At 32.7% G+C, this 15,741-nt stretch overlaps 2 protein-coding genes across 2 annotated transcripts in view; one reads left to right on the top strand and one right to left on the bottom strand.

Annotated features, from left to right (window-relative positions):
• The window catches only part of LOC148605292 (uncharacterized), a 73,803-nt gene that overhangs the window by 566 nt on the left and 57,496 nt on the right, over nucleotides 1-15,741 (bottom strand). The window contains exons 3-5 of the mRNA XM_088547572.1: nucleotides 4,054-4,350; nucleotides 2,006-2,127; nucleotides 607-799 (exon numbers count right to left, since the gene is read on the bottom strand). Of these exons, the coding sequence (XP_088403698.1) occupies nucleotides 607-799; nucleotides 2,006-2,127; nucleotides 4,054-4,350 (612 nt within the window). The remainder of the gene's footprint in view (nucleotides 1-606; nucleotides 800-2,005; nucleotides 2,128-4,053; nucleotides 4,351-15,741) is intronic.
• LOC148605295 (uncharacterized) lies at nucleotides 9,326-13,984 on the top strand. Its single transcript, XM_088549431.1, has 3 exons — nucleotides 9,326-9,489; nucleotides 12,089-12,412; nucleotides 13,284-13,984. Exons 1-3 carry the CDS (start codon nucleotides 9,459-9,461, stop codon nucleotides 13,448-13,450), a joined length of 522 nt encoding a protein of 173 aa, XP_088405557.1. The 5' UTR covers nucleotides 9,326-9,458; the 3' UTR covers nucleotides 13,451-13,984.

Here is a 15,741-nt window from a genome sequence, read left to right as displayed (position 1 = left end):
TATTAAACAGCATCAAATATATAGTATATCTCTAACAGATTCTTCTGTATCTTGATATAATGACTATTAAATTACAATTAGATTGGCATGAACTAACAAAGCTGATGTTGCTCCTTATACCCCCGGTAACATATCATTTTTGCATTATTGTATGATACTTTTTAACATGAACCATCATTACAGTATTCAAATATATAGTTATCTAAATATAGGTTTACAATATTCGAGATGGAATCTTTTCCGCTGTTCTTTTATGACAGAAACGTGGTACAATTTCAAATAACAGTGTGAGCGTATGCCAAGTGTAAAGACTTTAAGTCCCACCATCAACAACCGTAACAAAATGTAATCATAACATAAAAAAAAGGAAGTGGGTCAGTATTAATAAGAATCAACAAAATAATCGAGCCAACACCAGGTTTAAACCAGTAAGACTAAGGAGATAACTACGGAAATATCTGCACACTGAACTTTATGAATTGAACAAAAAAAAAAACGGTTATGAGTTGAACTGCAAGCAAATGATATCAGTTGCCAAGTCGGGCATCGCAGAAAAAGTACAGAAAAATGGTATTTTTGGTGTAAGTGTATATACTTCACACTCACCAGCACAACTTCTAGATGCATTAAAAGTCTTCATCGTTTCAGTCATAGTTCCAATCTTACAGTTGATTGACACTACTTCTTCTCCACACTCTGACCATTTATACTGGTACTTCAGTGACAATTTTATGGCGTAAAAATACTTATCCACCACACGTACTAACAGTTGAGATTTTATCGTGGGTACTTTGTTTCCCTTAAAAACATTGATTATTTAAGCACAATAAGAAATTTACTAAACGTAAATACATTATTTATATCAATTTAATGAATGAAAATATTCATGTCACTTAAAGACATAAGTTATTATTATTGTTTATTTGTTTTACTTTTTGCAAGTAAACACTTAACGTGAATGTGAAGTTAACATAGGTGTGCCAGCAATAAAATTTAACTTTTGCATAATACAGTTAATGAACTACGATGTGAGTGATAACATATAACAAACACAACATTATTTTGTTTTTGAGGATGTGATGTACATAGACTAATTTCGCTAGCTATAAACATTTTCAATGAATGCTGGGAAAACTCCGGAAATCTGAATATTAAGCTGAAAACCATTTATATATTAAGCTGAAATGCATTTATACATTATACTGAAATGCATTTATACATTATACTGAAATGCATTTATATATCAAGCTGAAATGCATGTATACATTAAGCTAAAATGCACTTGTACATTAAGCTAAAATGCATTTATAAATGCCTATATATTAAGCAATCCAGTCGAAAGAACAAGCAAGCCAATCTTAATGTAGAATTTACTTTGTGCATGAGCTATTAATTAAATTAGATATGATAACTGGGGCATCTAGTATGTATGGAAACGCATATGGTACACCCCTTGTAAGGATACTTTTGTGCCAACACTGAACATCATCGCGCAGTCATCCGAAAATAAAGGATTTCTTTAAAGTTATTATTGTAAAATTAGATACTCATGACAAATCAATCTGTCCAAATAAACAAGAAAATAAACTATATTTCAGATCAGTTTTTATTATCCACAAACAGATATGACTTGACTATATATGTGCATACATATTTCAATACTGAGGGGTTCGGTCACGTATCAATTTCTATACTGTTACTCAATTAATGCCCGAAATCTATAAAAAAAAAATATATGTATATTTCACGCTTTTTAATGCTTGATCTCTAATTACTTAACGGGTATTTTCGTAACCCCTAATCAATGCCGACCCGACTTTGGTGGCAGGAAACCTGTAGTACAAAATCATCACATTTGAACTCTAAAACTAAATATAACCTAAATCATATACATGTAGTTAGTTCTAAATTTGACTGAAACCAAGTGTCTACGGACAACGATGGCACGAACGATGATTACACGACCATACAACCAAAAAACTAACTATATTATAATTATACATACCCAGATTAACATTTCACATGTATCTGTAGGATTGGGATATATCTTCTGGAAGTCTATGTATACTTCAAGTTGTGACAAAGAAGAGTTGAAGTAAACAGCGTATTTGTCCGATCTTGGGTTCCCTTAGTATATAATTGAAAGTACATTTACTTATTCAATTTATAAATCACAGAGATTCTAACCACTGTAATAAACACTATTGTAGTTTCATGAACATATGAAAATTTTACGGAAAAAGTATGACTTTGTACATATATGTATGAAAACCTCAGCGAAAAAACAGTGGTTCAATGGTTTCTGTTTTAAAAAACAATGAAAAAATATGACAGCAGAGTTACTTTAAACATAAATTCCTGACCATATGTTCATCCTAATATGGTGATTTGACACCCCATTTGGTTTTATGGCAATCCTGCAAGTTAATTGTTGCGGATGAGTTGTGGACATCACATGAGACCAAGTTTTGCTGAAAAACGCAAAAGTCCAACAGCCGTCATTTCTTCAATTTTTCACAAACACACATTTCAATATGGTATTTAAACACCTCATAAAGTTTCATATCAATCCTACAAGTTGTTGAGGAGGAGTTGTGGACAACGCATTCATGCGATAAAATTTGGCTGAAAAATGTCTCAGTTCAACAGCTGACACTTCTATAATTTTGTCCAAGCATAAATTCCTGACAGTATGTACATTTTTGTACATCATCGTGTGGTTATATTTATATTACATCACACAAAATTTCAAAACAATACTGCAAGCTGCTATGAAAATTCGGACAAGCAGACGGACAGACAGACGGTCGAACAGGGTGAAACCTATATACCCCCCCAGACACACACACAAAAACTTCGTTGCAGAAAGGGCTTTAAAAAGGGACATTCAGTTTAATAAAGTGTGTTGCCATAGATGTCACAGCGGTACAAGTTCGAGTCCCGCAGAGGGAACGACGAAAGATTTGCATCGCCTTTTTCGAATTTTTCTGACCTTTCTATATATATATGTGTTACTTATATATTAACTACATGTACTAGATTTAGTATGGTACATCGTTACATCCTTAATAAACTACACAAACCATTTGAATATCAATGTATTTTGTACCGATTTGTGATCAATTATACTGTTGAACGTTGCGTTTCCTTTGTTCAAGCGTAAGTAAAAGCGTTAAGTCATTTAAGCAAATCTACAATTCTTAGTTAATGAGGCTCAGCTTCTTGATACGAACGCAGAGATCAAACCCTAAATAGACTGCTATTAGACATTTCACTATGTAACATGGATGGAAATTTGTCTTTTAGTTTTTGTTCTTTTTCCCAAATAAATATAAGAGGACGATCAAATGTGATCCAGCTAGGAATATTGTATGATATTGCATGAAAGGTCACGAGTTCCCATAGAACTTAATTAGAAACAGTCATATAATATCCATCCTCATTAGCACAAATATTGCACATGGACAACTCCGCCTCTGAAGAAAATGACTCCGCGCGGAACGAAAACATGAGAAACCCGTGCCTGTATATCTCCCATTGGCCAATAATCGAATAGTGGGGTGGTCAATTCATGTCACAAATAATTTATGGCCCCGCCATCCATGCTATCCAAATAGACTTCTCACGCTGTCGGCTCAAAATCTATTTGAATAATACGTAAGACCGTGCTATAAATATAACAAGGAGAAGAATCTGCCCAAAGTTGAATTACTTTTCTTTCGGCCCTATCGAAAAATCTACTCGGGTCTTCCCTAAGGGTACGATACCTTAATTGTGATAGAATATCCTTAATAATTCAAGCTACAACTCAAAGATAAAAAGTCAATCCAAATCATTGCATTGTGGTTTGGCACTTTGTGATAGAATCCATATAGATCTAAACCCTTCAGCTCAAGTTTTGCCAGGTTACCAAAAGACGGACGACGACGACGACGATGAAACATGATACCAGTACCTTTATTCCATAGCAACTACTGTGTAGTAATAACATCCTTATGCTTTTACCCTAGAATATCAAGGTACACGTACAAATAATGACATTGGGGATCTTACATTGATAATTTGGTGTAGTGAGATTCGCTGTATACTGGTCAAAACCATACGCACACGTGTAGTTCTTATTGAAATCACTCTCCTGAAATTTTTTGATAATCAGTGTAATGTCCTTCTCCTCCCGCGTTCCTCCATATTTGGTTCTGTCTAATGGACCTTCGTCAAATGTGAGTAATTCCTTTCCTAATTTAAATTTTCTTTGTGGCTTCAATGAAAAGTTGGTACCAGGATCACAATACAGTATGACGTCTTCGCCAAATATTACAGGTTCTGTTCTTAAAGTCCACCTAACTGTTGCTTAAAAGAGAACTAAATAATTATAATCAGGTACGTTTACACATGTACATGTATGGCGTTGAATTAAACTATTAGTTTCAATACTAAGAATGAGCTTGGTTTCATTCGTAATATTCGAATGAGCGGGAATCGTAACAGACAATTCTTGGAAGCACAATGAACACGAATGTATACATGTAGCATCAGTACAGTTAGTGTGCTAACTGTCAGTGGTAATATTTCCAAGAAGAGAATTTTTTATTGTAATGCAGCAGGAAAAGGCGAAATATTATTAACCAGTGAAAACACAAGTCCCTTAACTCTAGAGATACATTTTAACTTCTTTTTTAATAGTTTTAGTTATAGTTCTTGGTAGAGATTCTTCATACTTTGTGAGAAATAATTCCAAATCATCTTCCAAATATACAGAGGAAGATGTTTACAAAATGCTGTAATTTTTAATCGACAACATATTTGTCCAGTGTGGTGGACGTGTTTTTCAACAAACGGTCGGCATTCCAATGGGAACAAATTGTGCCCCTTTACTAGCTGACCTATTCCTTCACTCTTATGAGGCTGACTTTATAGCTGATCTGATCAGATAGAAAGAATATTGTTTAGCTAGATCCTTCAATCTCAGTTTCCGCTATATAGATGACTTGTTATCTTTAAACAATCCTAATTTCGGGGATTTGATACATCGCATCTACCCTACAGAACTTGAGATAAAGGATACTACAGACACTGTGAAGTCAGCCTCATATCTTGACCTACACTTAGAAATCGATGGTAAAGGAAAACTATTGGCCAAACTTTACGACAAACGTGATAACTTTTCATTCAGAATTTACAACTTTACTTTCATCACTGGCAACATCCCTTCGGCTCCTGCGTATGGAGTGTTCATATCACAACTCATACGTTATGCCAGAGCTTGCCGAAACTACGCGGATTTTTCGAATCGCGCTAGAACTCTAACAAATAGGCTTCTGGAACAGGGTTATGTTGCTACAAGATTGAAGTCATCACTACAGAAGTTTTATGGTCGTCATCATGAACTCGTGGATTGTTATGGTGTATCCATCTGCACCATGAAAACTGATTTATTGAACAACGGTTCATAGTTTTCCTTTCTTCGTTTGTCTAATCCTGACTTGACTTTTATGACAACTCGGCGGGTGTTTCTAGAAAAGCAGAAAGCGCTTACCCTACCGGTGCACCTGGTCCATGCTCCAAGTTTTTAGTGGAGTCCGAGTTGCTCATTTGCTTTTGTTACTTTGTATGTATGATTTTAGTTACTTTATGTCCTTTTTTGTGTATGTCTGTTTTCCATCTCTGGCCTTTGTCCCTAGATTACATTCTTTGATTACCGCTATTTACCTTGGTTCCCTTGATTACTCTTTCATAAACATTCTTATCACATAAAAATTGTTGCCAAAAGTCATCACTTCTGTACATAAATTTTTCTCCTCCTTTTATAAGACATAAGTAATCTGGAACCAAATCAAAGATTTGTTCCTATAAAGACAAAGTAAAATGATAAACCACGATAGAAACAACGAAGTAAATTTTAGTTTTTTTTAAAATAAAGTTTGGATAAGAAAAGTAAATGGAAATTGAAAATAAATGTGTCGAAGACGCCAATAGCCCACAAGTGAGCGAAATGGCAAAACAAGGCCGGAATTACCCATTGGTGTTGAAGTTGAACCCTAATATTTTCTTGTCTGACCGACGTTGTACAATATAAAACACACAGCGCAATCTGAAAGAAACCCGATCGATTAAAAATAGGCAAAATAACAGACTGAAAGCGAACCCCATGTAAAAAAGTGAGCAAATGACTACTAACATTTACTGACATGTCAACTCCATACCTCAAACAAACTGAAATAAAAAAAGGCAATCCATCGGATTCTCGTTTTGGTTTTCAAACCATATATCATAAATTATACAACAAGAATAAACATTGTGTAGCCATTGTCATGTTAGTTTCTGATGTGATTAATTCCTATACATGTACATACCATATAAGAGATTTGGTATTAATCAAAGTATGCAATCGACAATACCTGGGCAACGTCATCGTATTTATACCCATTTCATATGTGGGTGTTTGTGTCATTATTTAAAAAAAAATGCAACCGAGATTACTTCAAATCGCTAACCTAAACAAAAAAGAAATAACATTTTTTTGTAAACGTCATTTAAGTCATTTATGTACATGTAAAAGCAATTTCAAAATAGTTGGCGAGTGAATACCGATGAAATTAACATATGCTTTGAAAATGGCAAGATTTGTTTTTGACAAACCGAGTATACTTTTAATAATTCTGGTTGGGTATAAGCGACGACAAGATGATAAGATAACAGCGGATATCAATGTGCTACAAATGTATATACGGATGGTTTTGATTGACTACGAGTTGCCGATTCGTAAAGACTCATATGAAAAATCCGTGAGTGTAAATTTTAAATTTTTATAATGCAAAATGGTTGCTTTCCGCACCATTTAAATGCCTTTTTTAGAATATCCCATAGTGGTTTCCTTGTTATTCGAAAGCTTCGATACCTCTTACGAGAACGATACTCGAACCCAGCTCTTCATTTCATTGTTTTCCATTTTTGTCATGCCATGTGTATCCGCTGTGCTTTACTAGCCGTTTGAAGTAGGTTTTTACAACTGGTAGTGTTTAGAACAAAGGTCTTTCACACGGACAAATTCCAAACTATATGATGTTGAACATACGAACCTAGTACCTTATATTCTATTAACATTTCTCTTTCGTGTGCAATAGAAGATTCTTACTTAAGAAGGAAGACCTAGTTCACAGACTACTTCGTTAGTTAGATATAATGCTAATGTCTTGAAAGTTTCATCTGACACGAAATTTTGACGGAAATAAGTACAACGGAAATGAATCCAATCAGAAAAGCGGAAATGATTCACCATGTACGAATCGAAGGTGAGAATCATTTATGGACAGGAACTTGTGCCCGAAAAGGGAAACATTTTGAAGTCAGTTTGCACTGACCTGACATGATCATTCTATTAAATTTACACCATTCTGTCAATAAGTTTGCATAAGAATTGCACTTTAAGTAAGTGTATGTGAAAGCTTATCAACAGCGTTTACTTAATTTGCGAATGTGAAACGTACACAATTTCACAATATCGTGAAAGGATGAAGCAGATTAAAGCTTCATAGTAGCGAAATTCGCAAATGAAAGCAAAACGTATAATAGAAAAAAGCACTATACATTGATTTCAAGTTAAATTTACCTATTCGGAAGGACTTGTACAAGATGAAACGAATGTGAAGACGCATAGAATTTTTCTGAAACAAAATTGCTTTTTTACACACCAATTGCCTTTTTGTGCAATCTCCCATCGTGGTTTTCTTGTTATGAAGACGCCATTAAACTTTTTTCCGAGATCAATACTACTTGTTGAACACGCCCTTTATGGTAATTGGTATAGTATACCAGGAATCGGTTGTGTTTTGCCAACTTGGATTTTCATTCATCAAGTAATAATTGATGTGATGTGATTATATACCAATTTTTACTTTTTGAATCGTAATTTCAAAGTATTTATCGGCTTATTAACAAGTATGAAACAAAACGAAGAATTAGTTCCCGTTATTCTGAATTCGGTTCCTCTAGACTAGAGTGGACCCACTCTATTACAGTAAAGTGATGAAATCTGTAAGAATCAGGCATCAATAAAAAAAATCATGCTCAGATAATAACACAAACCTGACAATGTGAGCACATACTTTATAGTCTATTGAGCAAGAATTGATAGTTCGGTCGTCTTGAAAATATCAAAGGGTACAGAAAGGCGAATAGAATTATGGAATAAAGTGAGTTAACTCCCTTTGATGGTGATGTATGCCATTTCTGCATTACAGATAATATTTGAAATAAGATATACATGTAAATTTTGTCCACCGTGATTCACCCGCTGCTTAATTCCTATAGAGAAAATCAATTAAATTACCAATTAAAGCACAACATTATTTCAGATCCTTATTTTAACATTATTAAATGCTCTCTGAAATTTTGCCGATATGTTTATCATTCCGAATGGAATAAATTTATATTGAAATAAGTCACCCGGTGTAACAAAAGCTTACACCCAATGTCAATACAACACGTTGATAGATTATTAATAAGTAAAATGTACTGACAATTATGCATTACCAATTGTATTAATGCAGCTGTCTATTCTATGAATTGGTATAAGTGTCATATTTTAAACATGATTGACCTTCTGCTAAATCTGACACTGAAAGGTCTTATTAAGTTTAGAAACCAGTAGACAAGAAAACCTGAGATCACAGGTACTCGGCTTATTGATATCACATTTCTTTTTACATGACTCCTAACTTCAAAGGATTCAACCGACAAGGATGCTGTTTTATAGCCGGAGTGTCAGGAACACCGACACAAGCACTTGTTTTTGTTTAAGTTTTGTTATGTAAAAAGTGCACCGACATTTTAATTTCTTCTCTTTCTTCTTTGATCATATTCTTCTGATCACCCCCACTCCCCCTCTCTAAACGAAGAGTTATACGAAATATCAACAACAGCAATATTAGCGATATTCAAGACCAAACATTAGAAGTGCTTTCGAATCTTTAACACAATGGATCTTACAAGAATCTTAAAATCGTCATGAAATGAACAGCAAATGACAACCAGAAAAGTGGTCGATAAAAATATCTAGGTCTGTTAGATCTGCGGAAATTAAAAATGAAAAATGCGACTTGACATTGGTTTAGATGAGAGGCGGATAAAGTGATCATGAGTAATTGAAGGCATTTATTTATATACTTAATTGTATCTAAAACTTAGTTTTATTTTCCATCGTGAAACATCAAATTGGAGCGTCCAAATATGGTTTGTAATCATGATGCTATGTAATGTCCTATTTTTAAAAAAAAAAATCGTTCGATATTGTAGAATTTTTTAAATAGTTTCCTCAATAAAAGGATGGAAATATTTAACATGAAAATATCAGGAAACTGTTATTACCTTTTTCTATGCTCATAGAATATAACTGTATGGATAGCGCATAAAATTGTATTTGTATACGACAGGAACACTGCCAATACAATTAAAAACAAATGGATTATTATTACAGTATCGCTTGCGCTTGTAAGTTAAATACCTAAAATATTTATAAAAAGCCAATTATAATTAGTACACACATGTATTGTCTGTACCAAATGCCTTAGTGTGCTATTTAAAATTCATTTCATTAATACATTTTATCTATTTATGTCACTTTTCTTAATCCATTGACACATGGATAAACCACGTACACATCTGGTTAACAATTTTGAAGCTCATTTTGCGGTGAATTCGTTGGGTTACTTATTAGCTGGTCATATATTTAAAATGATAATTGCGTCTAGTTGAATAATCAGTATTGTTTTTATCATTTAGTCATTCTTTTTTTTTATCTAATCAATTATGTGCATTGTATTTGTACATGCATAAAGAAACTAAAGACTTTCAATAAATCACACTGTGAAATAACTTGATTAATTGTAATCTCTCCGACCAAAACGTAACATAATATCATGTTTTACAATCCGTTGTTCACAAAATTTGAATTTTAAGTTGAAAATAGAAACAGATAAGGAAGTGAATATATATGATAGGATAAGCAATTGGCCGTCGTGATTAAACAAAATATAACAACTCGTTCCAAGACCACATTAAGATATAACTCGTGGACATTCGTTACATCTAGGCATTCATCGGTACTCATGACTATTTTTTGGTTTATCACTTTTTCCAATTAATCTATTAATAGATATTAATATGTTATGTTTTCATTGATACTTCCACTCTGGAGTTAAAGTGTACTGCTTAAACTGACCCAGTTGCCTATCATGTATTTTTCTCTGTTGATAAGTTGATATTATAAGAAAGCTTAAACATGCACATGTTTACAATGTTACAATATAATTTAACTGATCCTGTGCGGCAATGACTGTCTGGTTGACGGCTCGTATTTTATTTTTTTCCAAAATTGTTTTGATATAAAATTTCGGTAACAGTTTTCTTCGCATTGCTATGTAATACTCACCGTTATTCTGTACTTACACAGGTGTGTTCTGTACGACTTTCACGTCATGTTGACCGACTCAGTTAATGTTTTTGATAAATAGATTTAATGTAGTACTTTCGTTGCAATTTTTATTTCCATGCCTCTCAACACTTTGATACCTAGACGCAAACCTCATATATGTCTATGTAAAATATTGGGGTAATTTGGTTTCGAACCCTTGCAGTAACTATTTCAGGGTTGCCGTCTCGTTTTATATTTTTGTTTTTTTCTCCTCGTTTTGTATTTTGACTACATGATAGAGTCGGGGTAAATAGACATCACTAGTGACCTTTGGCTCACTGATGTAATACTTTACTTTTAATTCAGTATTTTCTTAAAAGTGATGTAGGAAATGGAGAATATTTCAATATCTTTATTTTATCTTTTTTACTGATACATTTGAACATATATGGATAGAAATTCCCTTTTTATGAAATCAAAATGTCACATATATATAGAGAAATATGATATATTTAAGAATTGTTGTTTGTGCTTTGTAGATTTATTTTTAAAGATATTTGTTCCGTTAAGACAGATCTTTGGTTAATACAAGTTTAAAAGTATTCAAATTGAAATAAACAGACTTCGGAAGAATATGTTTGTACAGGTTATCAGTTCATCTAGCATTTGTTTTAACTCACCTGGCCTAAAGTGTCCGTCGTCTTTCGACTTCGTCTGTCCTTCTCTTCCGAAAATACTTGACTGTTTGAAATGAATCTTGAAATGATTGTTCCTTAAGGTATCTTGCACAAATTGATTGTTTAAATTTTCGATCCGTGACAAAAAATGCAGTTTCCCTTTAGACAATATCTAAAACAAACATTAAGGTTTAGCCAATTTTAAGATTTTAATGTTCAGCATTGTAAGATCTACCTGTGAACAATTTTTTGCAAACATTTGTGAACAGATCGTAAAGTTGTTGCCCCTTTTTCTATTTTTAATGTTACCATTTTTAAAATCACCTCCTCTAAATCTACTTGGCAGAATAAATGTAGCGTGATTGTTGGAATTTCTGATCCGCAAAAAATAAAACATGGCTCCCATTACTAAACATCGAAATTTGGGTGGAAATGAAATTTGTGCACTTTTTTAAATAGAAGATTTAAGGATATGAAAGATTTGTGAAAGATAACTTTTAAAATGGTTCCCGATTTGCCGTCATTTTCCTACTTGCTGTGATTTAAATATTTCGAATTCGTAGGAAATTAGTCTTGTATGTCACTGTAACGAAACTAAATGTTGTATAATATCAATATGTTTCTTGCAACAATTGTGAAATTAATTCCTATGTTAACATGTGAATGTATGTCGAAAATTAGTAGGTTTACGGCAGTTCTGAAAAGAGATTGGAGATCATCCCCGAAAAGACGAAAGTGAAAAAGAAATCAAAACACACTGTAATGGAAGTAGAGTAGTAATCCATTTTTTTTATCTTTTCTTTTGAAATGTGCTTAACTAAATGATACTGATTTGAACATAATATATTCTAAGTATATGTTTGAAACGATGTAGGTCTACCTGACTTTCACATACACATTTTGTCATTTAAGTTCTTGTAATAAAAAAGCTAATACATGCACATTTTGTTTTCTATACAAGCATATTCCATTACATGTTTTTTCTTCATTTATACTGTAGTGATTCTTCTTGGCGATTCAGTTATCAATTGTATGTGTATGGACAATAAACAGTGTGCAATTCTTGGCCAGACAAATACTCTTTCATGCGTCATACCAGCAAATATGTCAGAAGAGAGAAAAGTGACCTGGGCAGTTGATAGCGTGGATATATCTCTAAATGAGAAGTACATCAATTCAACAAAATATGAAATAAAAGTGACAAATTACAACACATACAACTTGTTAATTAAAAACATGTCCTTGGATGATGACAAAAATTACATATGTGCATTCAATCAAGATAACGAAACTACATGTTTTGTATACAAAGTCATTTTAAATGGTAATTAATTATGCTAGTCATAAACTTGTCATACCAATGTTATCGGATGAGCCCGAAATTCAATGTACTTTTTTGTCCGTCATTAAGTTCGTCTGTTTCAAATTGCATCTCAATAATCTCGAGTATTTTCCTTCGAAAATATTAAAAATTGTGTATGTAATTGCATGCTGATAAGGCACAAGTATTAAGTTCATTAACTAAAAAATACTTCTTACACATAAAAATATCACGTCTCTACGATGAGAACAGTTTGAAATTTGGTTAAAATCTAAACCTCCATGAGCTTGATGCTAACATTGCTTTTTTGCCACCCAATCCACTCCCTGTTGGACGGATCGTGTGTATAATAACGCATGAAGGTGAAACTTCAAGTTATGCTTGGTATCTATTTCTTCTTATATCTGCTTTTTCGATTTTTGGATAATCGTTGAAATAATATGAACTTGATTTTTTTCTTTGACATTCGTATGCCATAACTTCCAAGCTAAGTGATAGTGACGTTCCTTTACCAAGGTAAACATACGTACATAATCTATAACATATTTGGAATCTTCATTTTTGTATTTCATAATATTACATTTCTGATAATTATATGAAAGCGAGCATATTTATGCCTCGAAATTCTCTTAAAAGATGAAGATAAAAACAAACCCGGATGTATCAACAAATTCTTTATGTACAAGATTAAATCAAATCAGCTATAAGTAAGTCTCTTACGAGTGAAGAATTTGTTTGTATTGCTTTATTATTGTTTAAACCATTTTATGCAAGATTTACTTTTCTGCTACCGACACATATGTAGTTACAATTTTATTTTTGTTGTCGTCTATTTATAGTATAGTATTTTATATGTAATAATTTCGCATTTCAGGAACCGATAGTATGTGTTCCCTACCAGATTTGACTATAGGTAATTCGTATCTTGCTTGTAAGGCACACACCAAATATATTTCCTGGAAGGGGTTAGACTTAATAATACGATTTGTAAGGAAACCTTATCAGGAAGGATTTCTCTTTTTGGGGGCAATCATTGAATAGATAACAATTTTGTTCTATTCTTTTATTTTTAACAGCAACAATGAACCAAGTTGGCTATATAATACCTTTTTTCGAGAATATTGAATGGTTTGTCTAATAATACAGTTAAAATATAATTGAACTACAATACCACAAGCTAATTTTGTTTGTCGGCTTTCTTGACAATTAAGTGCAACTGTATAGTATACAATAACAAAAATGCAGTACAGCCTATTTAAACAGACTCTCGCAAAAATTGGAACGCGTTCTATACAACCCATCTGATAAAAATCCATCAATTAACTATTTAATAAATAGTTTTAAAGGGCCATTGTTTGGCATGATTCAATTGACAAAAGTAAATTCACCCAGCAAGTCGTCTGTGTTTACTATATATTTACTGAATATAGTAAGATAAAAAAAAAATAAGCTTAAAAAGAGACAATCTACAGAAAACTTTGCTGAACAAGCCGCTCGTATTAAAGGGTTTAACGCAAAGAGTTTTGTCATTATACTAAATTGCTTGTACGTTGCTTTTGCTTAAAAGTCGGAAAGAATTCAGCAGATTTTATCTAGTATTGATTATACAGAAAAAAAGTTGATAACTTACACAAGAACCACTTCTTAAACTTTGTATATGGTATTTGTTGTTTATTATCTCAAATGTTTTCCTAGTCATCGATACAAACTGATTGATTAACTGCAATTTATTCTGAACATAAACAGATATAAATTGAGTGGCAAATGAAATTTTACCTTTCTTGCCTAATACTGTAAGTGTTTTACTACACTCATACCAAAACACATATGAACACTTTTATTTTGTCAACTTAATAAATGACCAGAAAACACATTTTACTATTGCTTATAATATCGAAACCCAACTAGAGCATCAACAAAAGTACATACAAATCAGTTGCTCATACACATGTATAATAAAATAAAAATATAATATTCTTCTAATCTGATGCTTAAGGTTTGTATTGCAAAACTTTTCATTGATGAACTTATAACTGTTTTACTAACCATACATGCAAATTTGCTTGCTTTGCAAAACTGTTTTACCTAAATTGATAGGATTTGGTTTCGATTCGTAAATTAACGAATTTATAAGAATGTGTTCTGCTTTTCTTGATGTTTAACACACCAATCTGAACGATATCAAACGTCCTTTTGTCAGTTAAATGGTTGTGAAATAAGCAATAGTTCAACAATCGGCCGAGGACACTTAATTTTGAATCTGATATACATACTAAACTTCTCAATTTAAAACAAAAACTATTATATACGTAACATTTCAGCCTTAGGTACGATGTGCTAATTCTCTGGTTGTTTTCAATTTGTTTGTTTTTGTTTGTTAGATTTACAATCCTTTGGTTTTTTGTGAGTGTGTATTTTTATGTGAGAATCATTTTGTTTTAAGTCTGCCACAGAAATGTTAACCGGTTCCCCCAAGTATTTTTCTTGGCGGTATGTAATTTAATATTTAGTAAAAATTATGCCATAAGAGTAAACAATTAGGCGTTTCATTTTTTATTCCATTTAAAGTTGCTTCATTTAGTATAAAATTTGATATGTTGTTGTTAGAAAGCTTCTAGGATAATTGAAACTCACTTACTAAAAATCTCACTCTCCACGGACATTGTTGTTATCAGGTGTCAGTCTTGTATTCTTTGCCCATAACCTTCTTTAGTGTACCTTACATTTTCATGATTTTTTTTCGATAGACAATGAGTTTCAATCTAACTTTTGACAATGTTTTTCAATTAAGGAAATATCCGAAATAATTTTTAAGTCCATTTTAGAAAAAAAATGTACGAACTATAATATTAACAAGACTATATGATAGTCAATTATACTAGTAGTTTATTTTAAATGTAACTGTATCTGGTATCATAATGATGATATAATTTCACTTTTAACTCATCGAGGTCTCGAAATGTTGTCCCTTACACACACCTAATGCTTCTTGGGGTTTAACGTCCGAGCAGCTATATTCATGTAATGAACATGAAATGGATGATAAAATAAATATGAAATGATGATGATGATGATGATGATGATGATGATGATGGTGATGATGAAAGGAAAAATGGCATAGGACACAAGGATAACAGTTTCGACAAATTTTGATTGCCACTCGATAAAGAAAAAGTGGGTACAGTCGGGCTAGAAGCGGAGTGCAAATATTTGTACTCCTACCGAATACCACAGCAGGGTACTTTAACGTGCGAGGGACGTGGCATCTTTTCAAACACGGTTAACGACTATGGTGTGCGGTCAGGTTTTACGTATTATAGTCCGACGACCCC

This window comes from Perna viridis, chromosome 10, assembly GCF_037379345.1.
Source record: "Perna viridis isolate PV_CMFRI_1.1 ecotype Kerala chromosome 10, ASM3737934v1, whole genome shotgun sequence".
Lineage (NCBI taxonomy): Eukaryota > Metazoa > Mollusca > Bivalvia > Mytilida > Mytilidae > Perna > Perna viridis.
Note: the sequence above shows the minus strand (reverse complement) of the source record. Positions and strands in the feature narration are given on the sequence as shown.

What these genes read in the sequence shown, in the direction of transcription:
- LOC148605295 (XM_088549431.1), top strand. Translation starts at nt 9,459, where the DNA reads ATGGATTATTATTACAGTATCGCTTGCGCTT. An exon ending in TTACAGTATCGCTTGCGCTT is followed by an intron (nt 9,490 to 12,088) that starts GTAAGTTAAATA and finishes TTTATACTGTAG; the next exon opens with TGATTCTTCTTGGCGATTCA. An exon ending in ATACAAAGTCATTTTAAATG is followed by an intron (nt 12,413 to 13,283) that starts GTAATTAATTAT and finishes TTCGCATTTCAG; the next exon opens with GAACCGATAGTATGTGTTCC.